This window comes from Homalodisca vitripennis, chromosome 5 (genome assembly GCF_021130785.1).
Source record: "Homalodisca vitripennis isolate AUS2020 chromosome 5, UT_GWSS_2.1, whole genome shotgun sequence".
Taxonomy (NCBI): Eukaryota; Metazoa; Arthropoda; class Insecta; order Hemiptera; family Cicadellidae; genus Homalodisca; species Homalodisca vitripennis.
Genome location: NC_060211.1, coordinates 3,232,986 through 3,250,542, shown reverse-complemented (window position 1 = coordinate 3,250,542; position 17,557 = coordinate 3,232,986). Strand labels below are relative to the sequence as shown.

The 17,557-nt window shown below is 33.4% G+C and overlaps 1 protein-coding gene across 5 annotated transcripts in view; it reads right to left on the bottom strand.

Annotated features, from left to right (window-relative positions):
• Window positions 1-9,057, bottom strand: part of LOC124361726 (CXXC-type zinc finger protein 1-like) — a 68,220-nt gene extending 59,163 nt beyond the window's left edge. Inside the window, exons 1-3 of one of the 5 annotated variants that reach the window (XM_046815664.1) lie at window positions 8,939-9,053; window positions 4,693-4,797; window positions 4,309-4,444 (exon numbers count right to left, since the gene is read on the bottom strand). In XM_046815664.1, coding sequence (XP_046671620.1) covers window positions 4,309-4,394 — 86 coding nt within the window. In that variant the 5' untranslated portion in view covers window positions 4,395-4,444; window positions 4,693-4,797; window positions 8,939-9,053. Of the gene's footprint in view, window positions 1-4,308; window positions 4,445-4,692; window positions 4,798-8,559; window positions 8,697-8,938 lie in introns of those variants that run through there. The other 4 variants (XM_046815667.1, XM_046815666.1, XM_046815663.1 and 1 more) reach the window with 4 other exon arrangements.
• Window positions 9,058-17,557: the final 8,500 nt, after the last annotated feature.

Genomic DNA, 17,557 nt, shown 5'->3' with positions numbered 1-17,557 from the left:
TAATATAACTCAGTTTATATGCAAGAACAATAATCTTATATATTTTTAAAAATCAAGAAAATATTTTTCAAAAAAAACCAACCACCCGTACGTTACAAGAAATCAGATTAACTCGGGTATTATACACCAAGAATCAATAAATCCATAAATTTTACAGACACTTATTATAGCTAGTACTGTTTTTCTCAAAATTACCCCACCAAATGAAAAACCCCCGGTCCATGCAGTTACTATTCAATATAAGAAAATAGTTAATAATTGGCTAGTAGAATTAGGTAGAACAGGGATAGATAATCTCTTTAAGTCCACTTACAGGGCAACTTAAATGCCGGGGTACTTACGTATCTCGGTTTTTGTGTGTGGGTGTCTGTTTGTCTGTGTCAGCCTGTTTTTGTGTGTGTGTGCCTGTTTTGCGTGCATGTGATTGCGCTTGTGTCTGTGTATGTGGTGTCTGTCTGTGTGTATGCGTGCGTGCGTGTGTGCGTGCGTGCGTGTGCGTGCGTGTGTGTGTGTGCGTGTGTGTGTGTATGCGTGCGTGCGTGTGCGTGTGTGTGTGTGCGCGCGCGTGTGTGTGTGTGTGAGTTGGCATGTGTGTGACCTCTAGAAAGGATGGGTGTATTCGCAAATTAGGTGGTACTAGGTAAACCTTGTGTTTGTTTCTGTTTATGAAATCAATCGTGCGTGGAATGTTTGCTATTTGGAAATGAGTTACGCAGGTCAAACGATTTTATGCCCCATATGGTTTACAGTTTTAATACATATTTGTGCCTTGCTATAGTTAGAGCCACAGTCTGTGCGGCCACATATATTGCTTCTGTTATTTCCACTTTAATCAGAGAATGTGTAAAATTGCTGCTAATTGTTGATATATCACTTAGTTACTGAATGTGGACTGATTGGACTCGATTCTCGCGCACAGGTTACGACCCATGCGAGGATCTCATTTCTATACATAGTTACTATGGCTGTTCAATGTATTGCTTATGGCTGGAAATAAATGTATTTCTTTCTTTCTTCTAATAAATGATTTGTACAAGGCACTCAAGAGTATGTATTTCAAAAGGACGGTGCTCAACCACATTACAATGATACTCATAAACAAAAAATTCAAAAATTACACCGTAGCCAAATCTAATTTTCATACTGGCTTAAATATTTCCAAAATCTTTGTATTCACATATTTACACCATATGGTATTTAAATTGTAATAAAAATTATGTAAATATTTATTTGTGAAGTCGCGTGATGAGGAAACCTTCGGTTTTGAAAGGCCTCGCAAGAAAAATAAATAAATTGGAAATTATATATATTATTTACATTTATTAATATATATATATATATATATATATATATATATATATATATATATATATAATACTTGTATTCAGTATAACATTTATCTAACAGTTTGACATGAAACAGCTAGCTTTGTTGGTTGAAAGTACAAAACCATTGTTAATTGTAACAGTACCAAAAATACAAATATCCTAAACCTACCAAAAGATTATCATAGTATTATATTAATTCAAAATAACACAACATTTTGTAGGTAAGACCATAATAGAAATGGTTTACACTTGAATTTGAATGATAAAATAAAATTATGTTCTGTGTTATCTGAAACAATAAAATAAAATATCATGTTAAAAAATCCCAAGATCCAACAACGCAACTGAAAAGCCACAACTCATCCTCTGCAAATGTCCCTCTCATTATGTCCACCCCGACTCAAAAACTTTGAAATATGATCAAAGACCATCAATATCCCCTGGTCTGTTCCTTGGTTTTACTCCCAGTCAAAATAGTTTGAATAATACTGCCACTAATACTATCAAATCTGATCCTGTATCTGTAATCTCATCTGGTGATACAAACGTCTCAACATCACATTTGCGTGATTGTGAACATGATTCCCCTTATACTCCTCTCCAATGAATGTTAAAATAAACCTTTAATTTCAGAAAAACCTTAAATATATAATAGTAAATTTCTTCAAATATTTCATCAAAATATTCGGTATTTACCAAGCCGTACAGAGGCTTTGGAAATTATTTTATTAGAAAAAAATCCTGATATTATAATACTAACAGAACACAAAATGAACAGTCAGCAAATTAATAGATTAAATTTGAAATAATATTGTTTACTAACTATAGCAGATCAATAACAACTGGAGGAGGTAGCTTGATAATGTCAAGGAGAGCAATCATGAAAAGTGCCAGAATCTGTTAATATGTTATTAGAAAATAAGCTGTATGAAGTTTGTACTATAAGAGTTGATACAAATTAATAGATTAAATTTGAAATAATATTGTTTACTAACTATAGCAGATCAATAACAACTGGAGGAGGTAGCTTGATAATGTCAAGGAGAGCAATCATGAAAAGTGCCAGAATCTGTTAATATGTTATTAGAAAATAAGCTGTATGAAGTTTGTACTATAAGAGTTGATACAAATTAATAGATTAAATTTGAAATAATATTGTTTACTAACTATAGCAGATCAATAACAACTGGAGGAGGTAGCTTGATAATGTCAAGGAGAGCAATCATGAAAAGTGCCAGAATCTGTTAATATGTTATTAGAAAATAAGCTGTATGAAGTTTGTACTATAAGAGTTGATACAAATTAATAGATTAAATTTGAAATAATATTGTTTACTAACTATAGCAGATCAATAACAACTGGAGGAGGTAGCTTGATAATGTCAAGGAGAGCAATCATGAAAAGTGCCAGAATCTGTTAATATGTTATTAGAAAATAAGCTGTATGAAGTTTGTACTATAAGAGTTGATACAAATTCATTTACTTTTGTATTGGCAGGAATATATAGGTCTCCTAACTCTTAAGTTCAAACTGTTTTAGACAAAGTAGAATGTTTTATAGAATTTCTTTTAAACAGATATACTGTAAATATATTGTTATTATGGGAGATATGTTTCAAGGACTTGGGCTCACTTACATAGTAGACTTCCCTACCAGAGTAGGCAATGCATCAGAAACCGCTATAGACAACCGCATAACAAACTTCAGTTAAAACCAGTTGAAGATGGAGGAAATGATAACAGCCTTATCAGACCATGATGGTCAGCTACTACAATTAATGTCCAATTTTCCCATTTAAGAAATAAATCACTTAAACAATACCAATACAATTTTAGTAAAAATAAATAAAGATACTTTTAAAAAACTAACTGATAAAGAGACCTGGCTTGAAGTATTTAAAGCTCCTGTACAAAAAAGTTTTATATCTTTTATAACATTTTTGGGCCATTTTATATTATCCTTTCCAAAGACAGTGATAAAAAACAAAAATTCAATATTAGGTTAGATAATAATTTGAATCATGAAAAACAAGATATAGTGTCCATAAAGAATGTTCATTGAGAGAAATTCCATAAAAAATGCATGAAATGCCAAGAAAAGATATTACAATAAGAATATAATTAATTCCGAGAATATAATAAAAGCCACTTGGAAGGTAATAAATAAGGAGGTAGGCAAATAAATAACAAAATTTAACACCCTAACACCATACTTTAAGGATGAATTGTACTCAAATCCAATCAAAATTGTTAAATTATTTAATAATTATTTTCTTAATACAGTAATAGTACTAGTCACACTAATTTTTACTAAACTTATAGGATACAATAAATCAGCTACAGTGACACTGACACTCTGATGTTTACTCTAGTATGTGCTGCAAGTACATAAATATTAATCTAGTTATTTATTTGACCAAGAGATTGCAGCCTTTCCAGCCACAACTAAATAAGAATTTAATTTTATAACTGTACAATACAGTGGGCCACTAGTTGTGGCCGTTCTAGCTGAGGGACAGGACATTGTCATATACACAATGATCTGACACAGAGAAATGTCATGGCCATGGATCTGAGAGGGCAGTCATATAAGTTTAATGCTGATGGCAAAGGTTAAGTTTATTGCCCTTGTCAGTAAACTATGAGGGTCTGAATGTCATGTGTCTTATGTCATTAAAAGCTCATGGACAAACATGGCATGTTGTCTCACATTCATGGTAGAGCACCCTCTAAAACACATGGTCATCTTGGTGATTTGAAGCTCCACTCACTCACCCTCCACTTGTACACAGCAATACTGCTACCATTAGCCATCACCACTTCTTGTGTCAAAACATCAATTCAATAATAAATACAAAATATGATTTCTGTACATTTGTTCTATTACCTTTTGATTCAAGCCTTGGACTAATTATCCCAACTAATAGTGTAAAATATTATATGCCTAATTGGTATGCTAATTATAAATTGGTAATGCTTACATCATAAATCTTGAGCCATCACTTGATCTACACACACAGTACCTTTCAACCTTGGTTCCTTTCTGGGATTTTAACTTTGACTCCATTGTGAATTTTTGTTCTGAAAGGTTAAACTGTTTAAAACAGTTTTCTTCCTGAAAAAGAAAACAATTTAATTATTTTAAATGGAAACAAAATACGTAATCAAAGAATTTATTGTTGTTTGGTAACAGGAAGGGATAACAGAATTTTACACATTTTCTATTTTTGTATGATACAATAACTAAACTACATTTTGAGAACTGATATGTTTCCTCTTCTTCAGATATCAAACTAAAACAGCACAAAAACCACTACAAAGCATACATCAACCATTTACCATGCGTGTGTGTGTGTGTGTGTGTGTGTGTGTGTGTGGTGACTAGTGGCCGAGCGGTGCGGACGTGATCAGATTGTGCTCCTTATCTCTATTCAATATGAGTGATTGTGCACGTTGCAACGATCCCTTACCTGAAACCGATGAATATGCTAAATGGTCTGTGTGTGAAAGTTTATTACATTTTGAATGTGCCGATATACTCGAGTCTACCTGGAATCGAATGGGTCAACAGAGGCGTGAAAATTGGAAGTGTAGCAAGTGTACTACTGCAGGTAAAGGAAAGGGTGCCAAGGATGTAGCTGTGAGTAATAAATTACCACTAGACAAACTACATGCAGAGTATTTAATTAAAATGGAGGAAACAATTAAATCGCAATTTGCAGAGTATGGGGATAAATTTGGTCAGCAGTTAAATGAATTTAAAACATCAATGGAGTTTTTCTCTAACAAGCTATATGAGTATGAGGGACAGGTAAAAGTTTATTCTTCCGAAGTTAAAGGCTTAAAAGAGTCACAGGATATATTAATGAAGGAAAATGAAAAGCTAAAGAGAGAAATTTCCTCACTTAAATCTCAAATGGAGGACATGGAACAGTATAATCGTAATAGAAATATTCAGATAGATGGAATACCTGAGACTAACAATGAGAAGGTGGATGATGTGCAGAAACTGGCTGATATTGTTGGAGTACAAGTAAACTTGCAAAGTGACATACAAGCTATGCATAGATTACCCACTAGGCGTGAGGTGGGCCCCAAGCATATAGTTGTTCAGTTCTCCAACAGACGGACCCGAGATTTGTTTATTAATAAAGCTAAACAATTGAAAGTGAAATCAACTGACTTTGATAGGAATGTCCCATTAACAAAGTCGATTTTGTGCCCTATGCAGTCAAACGCCTTTGAGTAGTCAAGCAGTAAAGCTGTCGTAAACTTATTGTCGTCAAGGTGATTGATAATAAATTCAATGAGGTTGGTCACTGCTGTGGTTGTGGATTTTCCTTTTATAAATCCATGCTGGCTTTTTATTGAAATTTAAAATTCCATTAAGTGGGTGATCAGTCTTTCCAATACGATTTTTTCCATTATTTTAAAGAACGTGGGAATTATTGAAATTGGCTGGTAATTTCAAGTTTGGATTTTTTCAGCTTTGGGTACACCTTAGCTTCTTTCAGTGCAGGGGGAAATAGCCAGTTTGGACAGACTTGTTTCGTCTTAGACAAGCTAGAAAGGCTGGGAATAAGGGGCACTGCAAATAACTGGTTTAAGAGCTACTTGACAGGGGGGAGTCAACTGGTAGAGCTGAGCCACATAAGTAGTGGAGTAATACAGACAGTTAGATCAGCCCCACGTTCAATAACCAGAGGTGATCCACAGGGATCCGTGCTTGGTCCTGTTCTGTTCATACTCCTAACAAACGACTACCCTGAGTACATAAAAGTTCACCGCTTTGTTGTTATGTATGGCGATGATACAACCCTACTCCTTCAAAGTGACTCCCCAGAGGACCTTAGCATAAAGGCATACATAGCTCTAAACATGACATTTGACTACTGTTTGTCAAATGACCTAGCTGCAAACCCAAGTTCCTGTTTTACCAGACATAAGCTACGAAGAGGAGACAGTGCTTCTTGGCCTAACTAAAGATTCTGAACTAACCTGGAGTCCACAAATGGACACCCTTTGCAAAAAGTTGAACACTGCCTTATATGTGTTGAAAAGAATAAAAAACATAAGCAACAAGGAGATTGCCTATCATGCTCTCATGGAAACCCACCTGAGATATGGGGTCGTTGTGCGGGGTGGTACCTCAGCTTTACATCTTAAGAGAGTTTTAACAATTCAAAAATCAGCTGTGAGATGTTTAGCCAATCTGGATCATCGAGGCAGCTGCAGGTCTGCGTTCAAACACCTCAGAATTTAAGCACAAGACCAGTGAAGCCATATGTTTTAAGCTTGAAAACTCCAAGATAAATAGTGCACTTAATCAAACGCCTTTGAAAAATTGAGTTCTAAGGCATCCAACTGCAGTCCTTCCGCAAATGCATAGCTACATTGTGAGTCTGGAAGATTGCTAGATTTATGGAGGAAGATTTGCCATTCATAAAAAATATTGATTGTTGCAAATGAGATTGCTGACCTTGAAATTGATCTAGTTAATGACCAGCTTTTCAAAGATTTTTGCCAAGACAGATAAAATGGCAATAGGCCTATAGTTCCGTATGACTTTTTTTGTGAATATGGACGATGTTGCTGATATTAGGAAAAACGCCTTCAGATAAAGATCTGTTGAACGTAAGATCTGTAGTGTCCTTGTTACATAAACAACATAAAAAGGATGTCGGGACAATGTTTGACGACAGATGGTGTGATGCAATCAGGTCCGGGCCACTTGCTGATACCAAGAGTAAGAAGAGTTTTATACACATCATTTGGTTCGATGTGACATATACATTTGTAGGAGAGGTACTTTTGACTTTGTTTACGTATACAGATATGAAGAACTTGCCAAACATATTAGATATAGTTGTGTCATCAGAAGAATTGGTTACTTCTTGGTGTTTATTGTTTACATCTAAAATTACTATAACTAATAAACTGAAACCTAATGTTAAGTTGAATAAATCAATATCAAAGTAATATAGAGTAATTCATTCTAATAAAAACACTCACACCATTCGATATAAACAACTGAATAACGAGTTTATGTTGCTTATTAAAGTCTACCCTTCAGTTCCATTAAGTAAATTCCTCGTCATTTATGCAATGAGCAATAATATCAGGGTGTTACAAATATGGTGATTACATCAGGGCATTGAATGATCACAAATGTATCGGACCAATGTTCAAATGAAATGTATTCGAAGACTTAAATATATAGACAAATTAGTTCATTAATTTGAGTTACATTTCAGTATTTCATACAGTGCTCGTTTCTATATAACATAATTTTATTATATTAGTTGACTATAATACTAGCATAACATAAATAACCGATTACAATTTACAACCAACTTAATTGGAGATTAAATCTGTACAACCAACCAACACTAATATATTAGTCTCACAACTAATTCAAAATAACCAATCAGAATATACAACTAAATCAAGCAGAACTAAATCTGTTCAATCAAATAAAACTAGACTATTTAGTCCGTATAGCTGGTTACAGAAAAAATAACTGACTAATTGGTTAAATTAAAATAACAGAACTAAGCAGTTATTTTATTTCAGTTAGTCCCACCACTATTTCACATTTACCTTTTATTTCAACATATCTACAGAAAAGCCTTTGGGTAGGGTACGATAAACAGACCCGGTTTTGTATATCGAAGAATATAATCATCGATACCTAATACTCGCATCTCAAATCCTAGACTATCAATCGATATAAAGTATCTATAGTTCTCAATAACATTCATATGTTTTAAATTAAAATATGAACCTAATATTTACAGTGATCAAAGAAAGTATTATAACCAAAATTAGGAAAACTGAAGACGACCATATTTACTCCTCTCACAGTTACAGTTCTTTCTCCCACAAATTTCACATAACGGGTTTTTCCACACGAGTCCTACATGTTGAAGTCATGAAAAACATGTCTTATCATCTTTCCAAGTTTTCTAAAATTGACTGCCATTTTTAATAATCAAATGTTATTTATATAAAATTGAAATATTACATTACAAGTATTATTTTTAAGTGTTTACAGCTGTTGATATGAATTATTTAAGTTAATTGTTCAAAATAATTAATCCGTATCGATTGATTATATCGATGGTTATGATTAAGTAATATCGTTTGCAAATTTCGATATAAAAAACCGGGTCCGCTTATCGTACCCTACCCGAGCATTTACATTAGTAAAATAAATTATTAAAATGTCTCACCAAGTATTACAGTAATAGGTTCCTTTTATTACAATGATTTGACTACAAGAAATCATAATAAATACATTGATAATGTAGTGCTAAGCACAGAAAATGCATGTAGATTTAATTTCATGTATATTATTTGTATATAAATATGTGAAATTATGTTTAGGAGAGCATGTGTCAGTCAAGATTTTAAGATCGAGGGATTGATAATACAGCTTAGATGTTAGATAGGCTACCATACTAACAGTGTACAGAATAGCATACAGTACATTTCCTAAAAACTTAATGAGGAAACTAACAGATCACGCATTCACATTAAAAACACAAGTCTACATTATTACTTACATGTATAGTATTAAAAATATGTTAGTAAACATTTTATGGTACTTACTTAATATCCAAATAAACGTGTCCTAACCAATAATAAATTACAAATTACAAAATATACCGCCACTATGACAGTACTTCTTTATTTGTTACAATAGATTGGGATTGGATTTTGGGAATATAAACGAATTAGCCGGGCTACTGTAGTGCCAACTGCGAAAATTACCTTCCTTACATAAATATACCCGCAAGGTGTCAATATTAAAACTGTTATATATTTGATTTTTCAAGTAAAGCGTGAAGTAATTGAAATAAATGCTGCCTTTCAAAACCAATTTAATTTACATTTGATTTTTGTTTTTGCTCTTTATAGTTTTCTAAACATCCATAAACTTTCCTTTTTTCCTCTTGGAAAAAGTCATTTTAGCCGAAATATAGAGAATATTACTAGAATTTAATTGATAATTAATAAGAGTTTTTCTGATTTATTTAATATGTAATGATTTAATATTTCAACAGTGATAAGCTCCCTTTATTACAATAATTTAGCTACAAGAAATCATAACAAATACACTGATAATAGTTCTAAGCACATAAAAAGTGTCTATATATATATATATATATATATATATATATATATATATATATATATATATATATATATATATATATGTATATACATTAAATTGTATAAATGGCAATTTATGGCTCCCGGCGGAGCAAGTACTTTTTGCGATTCAATGTTTATTGAAATTTATATATATAAATATATATAGAGATACTTTTTATGTGCTTAGAACTATTATCAGTGTATTATATATATATATATAAATACATATATATATATATATATATATATATATATATATATATATATATATATATATATATATATATATATATATACAAATACACTGATAATAGTTACATATATATAATAATACACTATATATATTGAATATATACCGGTATGTATATATATATATATATATATTATATATTTTATATTTATTTATATATATATTGAATCGCAAAAAGCACTTGCTCCCCCGGGACTCGAACCCGGATCTCTCACTTGCCGGGTGAATGTGCTACCACTACACCACAGAGCCCTCACTTATTACGATTCAATTATTTTGTATTTGGCTGTTTCTTTCATATATGTGTTTAAATAACCAAACTAACATATGATCGGAAGACCAAATACCTGTCAAAAGACTTTATTGACATTAAATTTGTATAAATAAGGCTAGGCCTATTGCCATTTATACCACTTTAGTGTGTGTGCGCGCGCGCGTGTGTGTGTGTGTGTGTGTGTGTGTGTGTGGATTCACATACTTACCAGATTAAAAAAAATAAAGAAATAAATACTAAGAATTCTGACGAAGCCGTAAATATAAAAATATATTGAATGGAATATAGTGCTCCAGACGCCAAATATAGGTAGTAGATCGACAAATCAATATTAAAATGAGTATCCCAGTCATATGTAAAAAAACTTGTTTATAATATAAAATGCGTTTGTTGTTAAACTACGTTTCAATTGGGCAATCTGTTAATACAGTGAACACCTGCATGTGAAGGCAAGCGTTCATAAACTTCCGTCCTGTGTGTCCAAGTCCGATAGTTATCTGCCGCTGGTCAAGGAACATTTATATAAATATACAGTGTGACAATGTCTCCAAAATGTAGACGCTTGGCAGATTTAAGAGGTCGAAACCTTTTGAAAGCTGATCTGCGCGACTCTGAACCTTGTTTTTACAAACTGAGCGATCTAAAATATGGGTTGTTTGTATAAGCACCAAACAATATCAATCCATAAGTGGGTTGTGATAAATCAAGCCATAATATGCAGCTATCAGAACATGACTTGGGCAGTATAACAGAGCAAAGTAGAAAAATCAATAAAATAGGACGGAAACGGTAATTGTTAGAGCGGCTGAGCGGTGAAGTTTAATGTTTATACCTGTACTGCTCATACGAACAATGCTCGACACTAGCCAGTAGCAGCAGGGCGGTACAACACGGTGCCGCTGATCCGCCGCTCGCCGCCAACTCCAGAATTTAATTGTTCTCATCCCTCTCAGCACTCAGTTCACTCTGTCATTACTACGCATCATGTCGGATCCAAAACGCCCGCCTAACCCCCTTTCTGCTTTACAAGCTGACGCAAATCCATTAGTTTCGTCTCAAAAATGGTCTTATCAGGTAAACATTCTAACTGACATTCTGGTGTATTAAAAAAACCAGATTGCTTCTTTTCCCAAACCAGCAAACAGGTGATGATAATTACCGAACTGATCTCTATGTTTGTGTGTTGGGTGATCACTATAAATTTTGGCCTGTGCAACCTACCTAACTAATGTATTTACAAAATGCTGTTTTATTTAAGAATAGGAGCTGGATAATTTTGTCTACAGAGTCCATTTTGACGATTAACTGTACACAAAAACACCACTAGGCCTAGTACAGGCTGGAGTACTGCCTCACCCCAGTCGCACGTCACACTATCCATCCGTTCGGCCGTAACTCCCCTGTATTTATCACAGCTGATCAATCAATCAATTATAAGCCTGCATATCATCTGTTATTACTTGTCTGCTATAAATCTTTGTTTTTTAAAGGTTTATTTTTTTATTTTTTTTTTTTTACTTTAATTTATTTACAATCTGTTTATATACAACAAACAATAAGTTAAATTTGATGATAAATCTTAAGACCATGGTTAATCAAAGTTCATTAACCTTAATTAAACATAAACATTTAAGAGATTGTTCATCTTTAAAATCGATCAGCTAAGTAGAAAATCGTGTCTTTTTAGCCGAAATTGATGGTCAACAGATTAATAGCAAGTAGTTAACATTTAGCCAAGATCTGGAAGATTCTTTAATTGTTTTGATAATGCAGAAATTTTAAAAATCGTGTCTTTTTAGCGAAAAAGGGTCATTCGTTGTCCAGCAGATTCATTACGAACATACCAGGGCAAGTAGTTAGGATGAGAGTTTTAATTTGTTTTGATATTTGATGTAGAAGCAACTCCCCACAGTTAACAACCGTACGTCCTGATGGGCTTAGAACAGTCTTGTACACAAAACAGTTTGCTTTTCTATTGATAAATGGGATTTGTTCCCAAAAAGCCAATTTAGTTTTGAGAATTTTGAATTTAATTGGAGCCTTTTGTTCCCTATGTGTGTTTTCCAAGTCAGCTTTCTATCGATTGTACACCCAGATACCTTAGCTTCATTTCTTGAGGAATTTGAATGTTGTTTAAAAAAACACTGGTGGGACAATTTTGTCATGTTTCAACGTAAATGTGACTGAGATTTTGTTCCCCAAAGCTTTTTAGTTTAGTACTGTGATAGAATTTAAGTTAGTTTGTAGAATTTGTTGGTACAACATGGTTGGAGTGACATGCAGTACGTAGTGTCATCGGCGAATTTTCGAAATTTTGATTAGTTGGAACAGTCTGCAGTGAAAATTAAGTGATGTTTGTCCTGGCTTTGGACAACAGATTTAGTTCCTTTTTAGATTTTTCAGATCCAAAGACAATCATCAAACTTGATTTGAAATTACCTCGTTTTCCTAGAATAAGATGATTTTAATGTTGTAAACAGTCAGATGTACTTTTTATTTTAAAATACAAGCCCTTCATCATTGTTCAGATTTGTCAAAGGCAATTGACTCAGAGTTGGAAATGCTGCAGAAAGTATTGATTCCAATCTTGGATTATATTAGCTACTTATGGAAGTTGTTCGATAGTGGAGTGGTGCACTTGAAAACCAAACTGATGATTGGGAATTAAATTGCATTCTGTCATTAAAAACCCTTGAAGTCGTTTTAAAAATAACTTTTCGAATAATTTAGAAACATGGTAGTAGACTGATTGGCCTGTACGGACACTTACTTCGTTTTGAGGTTTTCCTGGCATTAGGAACAACAAAACTTGAGCCACCTTCCATTGTGGGGAAGTATCATCAGCCTCAAAATAGCATTTAATAAGAATGTAAAGTATGGCTTTCCTAGGAAGATCTTGTAGTATCTTACCTTTTATAACTCATAACCAGGGGCCTTTTGTGGGATTTTTAAGATTAATATATTATCATATATTTCAGATTGGTTTAAAGGAGCCATAGGTAGTGAGATTTGGGTTAGGTGAATCAAGAAACTGTTACAACATGTCTATTTCAAAGTTGTTATCTACAGGGTATGGTTTGAAAAACATTACTAAAAATATGCAGCAAACAAATCAGTTTTCTCTCTGTTACTTTTCGCCCAAGATGAACCATCTGGTTTAGGATATTGGAGGAATGGGCACTTGCGGTTTCTTTGTGCTTTTTGGTTACTTTCCATAAAGAATAGTTTTCTCTGTTGCTTCAGTTGGGGAGAGATTTGAAGTGAATTCTTGAAACCATATGTTTGTTTTTTAAGTTTTTAAATGCAAAATCTTTACTGTTTGATGCTCTGTTAAACATGTTTTTTAAGTTTTAACCAAATTTACATTTCTTGATAATTTTGATATTCTCTTCTACCGTATTTTGAGCAATGTTGTTGCTTAATTTTATATATTTGGGTAATTAAGATATTGCCACACGTTGTTATTATTAAGGCTTTATGGCACTCCAAAGCAGATTTCTGAACAGTATAATTAAAAATTTCCACAGCGTTTGTTGTTCCTCTCTATTTTTCCTCTCTTGTTTTCAGTGTATTAAGACTTTCAACTGTCATTTAAACGTTTGTGCCTTTAAACTTCGTTTGTGCCTTTATTCGAAAGGACGGTGCCTTTTCTTTCAATACAAACTTATTTTAGGATAGGATGACCGGGAGTGATCGGGACGACAAATCAAGAGATGAAACAGCCTCCATATAGTTAGGGAGAAATACCTCCCCGTAACAAAGAAATCAAGAAGATCTGGAATTATTTTGTTGGGATCTGAAGGCCAATAGGTTGGTTCCCCTGTAGATACGTAACTCAAGTGATTGTCATTCATGCAATTTAACAAATTTTCTACCTCTAGGGTTAATCAACCTTGAACCCCACATGACATGTTTGGCATTAAAGTCACCACCTGCTACAAAACGAGGCCCTAAAGTTTCGAAAAATTCGTTTGAATTGAAGTTTGGTAATATTGTGCCTCGGGGGAGACAGTAAACACCAGAAAATGTAAGTGGTCCCATCCAGTCCTCAACCACTATGCTTGTAGCTTGAATTTGAATATGATCTTCTTGAAATCTAGGCCAATTCATAATGTTTTATTTGTTTTCTGATTAGCACAGCGCTACCTCCATGCGCCGTATTGTCAGGGTGTGGTTTGTAGAATAAAAAGTAAAATTTTGGGATTTTGAAAAAATTTAAGTTTGTAAAGTGGGTCTCAGAATTAACATAATATCTATTTTGTACATAAAAAGTTATCTATTTTGTGTATTGAAATAAAAAGTTGAATTTTATCTTGGCCATGTCGGGCCAAGCCATTGGCATTCAGAGTTCCAATCCTATAAAATCTATTTCATTTTAGTATTTTGATATGACAGTTGTCAATAGTTAATTATCAATGTACCTATTTGCTGGGCTTGTTGAGACATCATAATTTCGATTTATTCAATTAAATCCATCTATTGATTGACCTGATGCCACTCTAGCATTAGATAAGGTTGGTGATACTGGTTGAGACTGATTACCTGTTGAATTTTGAGTACGAACAGATATAGGTCTATCTACTTCTCGATCTTGCAGTGGAGGAGTGGTCTTTTTTTAACGCTGGTCTTAGAGGTGGAAAAGCCTTTTTCTTAATATCTTTGTAAAATAGAGCAACCTTTATAGTTGGCTGGGTGCTCACCACCAACATAATACACATTTGGGAGGAACATTTACAGATTTATTACAGCTGCTAGTATATCATGATCTGAGCCGCATTTTACACAGCGGTTTTTGGTACCAGCAGTAAGCCTTTGTTGTGCCCATATCTTTGACACTTTTTGCACTGCACCACATCATTACGTTTGTAAGGGGGCTCAAACACAATTTTGGCATTTAGTAGGAATTCAAAAAATTTTTGTTGTTTGATTGCTGGCTCTAAGTTACAAAAAAAATTGACAGTGGATCTTTAGATTTGCTACTTCTAAGGTTCGACACATTCCTAACTTTGTGGTTATAAGCTTCTATAGCTGTTTTAATTTCCTGGGGTTCCGTAGAGAAGTGCATATTCTTAAGCACTACTCTATAAGCTCTGTCACCCTTATTTGGTATGTATGGAAGTTTACTTTCATTTTAGTTAAATGTTGACTAACTGCGCGGTAGCGCGAATTCAATAGTATCAGTGTTAATTTTTACTTTATCTCTAGCTATGCATTTAAATGAATATGACTCTTTTTTAATTACTGTTCATGTTTACCATCATTTTACTTATGTTTGACAATGTTTGGGGACAAATATAGGTGGAGGCCTCACCTCGTCCCTACATTTGTCGTCATTTCATCGTTTCTTCTATTCAGAGCCTAGGTTGGCGTTACTCAGCATTTCAAATTTGTTGTGCAATTCAATAGGTCTAGCAGTTTTTGCATCGTACTCTGTAGGTCTACAAGGGTTCTTAAACATCTGAAAACGTTGGCTGTTGACAAATGTCTTTTATTTATTTATTTATTTAGATTTATTTATTTATTTATTTAGATTTAGATTTTACATGTTACAATACAGATAGTTATCCAAGTTATCCTATTATAATGTAACATATCAATTCAATATATAACTAATAGTTTTATTCTTACTAGCTAACAAATGCTCAAAAATTACAACAAAAATGCTTAAATCAAAGTCCATGCTCTTCATGCCATAAATTAAAGAATTGTACATTGAAAATAAATTATGCCTATCAACAGCAATAATAATAACAACAAACACCTCATCAAACTCAGTATAATTACATATTATTTACCTAGACCGAAATTTTTTTTAAATATAAAACATATATATATATAGGTAACATAACAAACAATGAACACAATAATAGAAATTAAATAATATCATAAATTAACACATTTATTAAATAGTGTAAATGAACCTTAAAACTCGGATACAATAACAGCTTTGTATATTTTAAAAGAGTTATTTGGCTCTGGCTTCTTTTTCAACACCGCCTCAGCTTCCCTAACACCCCCAAACTCCAGATGTCCAGGCGTTCCCGGCCAAGCGCCAGCACAGACAATGGCCTTGTAAGAAAATACAGGTCTATCCGGCTTTTCGTCGGCCCGCACTGATCCGGACACCCGAGGGAAAAGAAAGTGCTTCGGTACACGATTTTATTCAAAAGCAAGGTCTGATTATTGCGGTAAAAGAGGTCAAGGTCGACGACACTATATCAACATGGTCAGGCAGAGCATTGTACAGCCGCATCATTGTATTGATAGGTGAATGTGCACCTAGATTTGAATGAGAAAAGTGTGAGGACTGAAACAACGCTCGAGCTCTAGACGAGGGGCGGGGAACATTAAAGTTTAAACGGGCAAGCAGGACACTGCAGTTCACCTCCCCAGTTATCAGCTTCTTCAAGAAAACTAGAGACCCCACACAACGTCGCCTACGGAGGCTATCAAACTCAAACAAAGTCAATAATTCAGAATAAGGTATTAAGTATGTATAAATGCCAAATATTTTGAAGTACAAAAACCTTAGAAACTTTATTTGTAAGCGTTCAATCATTTCAATTAAAATAATATTGAAATGGGTTCCATATTACAAATCCGAATTCCAATTTTGATCGAACCAAGGAAAAATACAATTGTATTAATGTAGATACTTTTTTAAAAAATTGACTCGACCTGCATACAAATCCAAAAAATTTTATACGCTGTTTTACAAATATCGATTACATGCTTGGAAAAGGAAAAAAGTAGTGTCGAAAATAACACCCAAATCTTTGAAATTTGAACAGACGGATAGAATAGTGTCATTTAATAAGTAATTAAAATTTACAACATTTCGAGTTTTTTCTAGTGTACCTCATGACAACACACTTGTCCGCGTTAAATCGCAGGCCTGTTTGGCTCCACAAGAACAAAACGATCCAAATCGTCTTGCAGTAATTTACAATCGTTTAAAAAAAGATTTAATCTCACGGAAGATTTTCATGTCATCTGCATACAACAAGACTTTACTATTTTCATTCACACATTCCACAATATCATTTATAAATATAAAATAAACAACAGCGGAACCAAGATTAGAACCCTGAGGCACACCAGATTTGTACTTCAAATTCACTAGACAGAATCCATTAAATTGTCACTAATTGTTTCCTCTTGCCAAGGTATGATGAAAAAAAATTTAATAGAATTTTCAGAGAATCCAAAAAAATAATAATTTTTTTAATAGTTCTAAATGATTGACCTTGTCAAATGCTTTAGAGAAATCTGTGTAAACTACGTCAACTTGACTCCCTCTATCTAAAAAACTGATGAGCAGTAATCTGAAAAGTTTAATAGATTAGTGTTAATAGAGCGCCCAGAGATAAACCCATGCTGAAAAGGTGTAATATAATTTTGCACGTGGTTGAAAATTCTACTGTATAAAAATTGATTCGAATAGCTTTAGCTGGAGTTGACAACAAAGCAACTGGTCTGTAGTTTTTTATATCGTTCTTCAAAGCCTTTTTTAAATATTGGAACCACTTTTGTTAGTTTTCCACCGGTC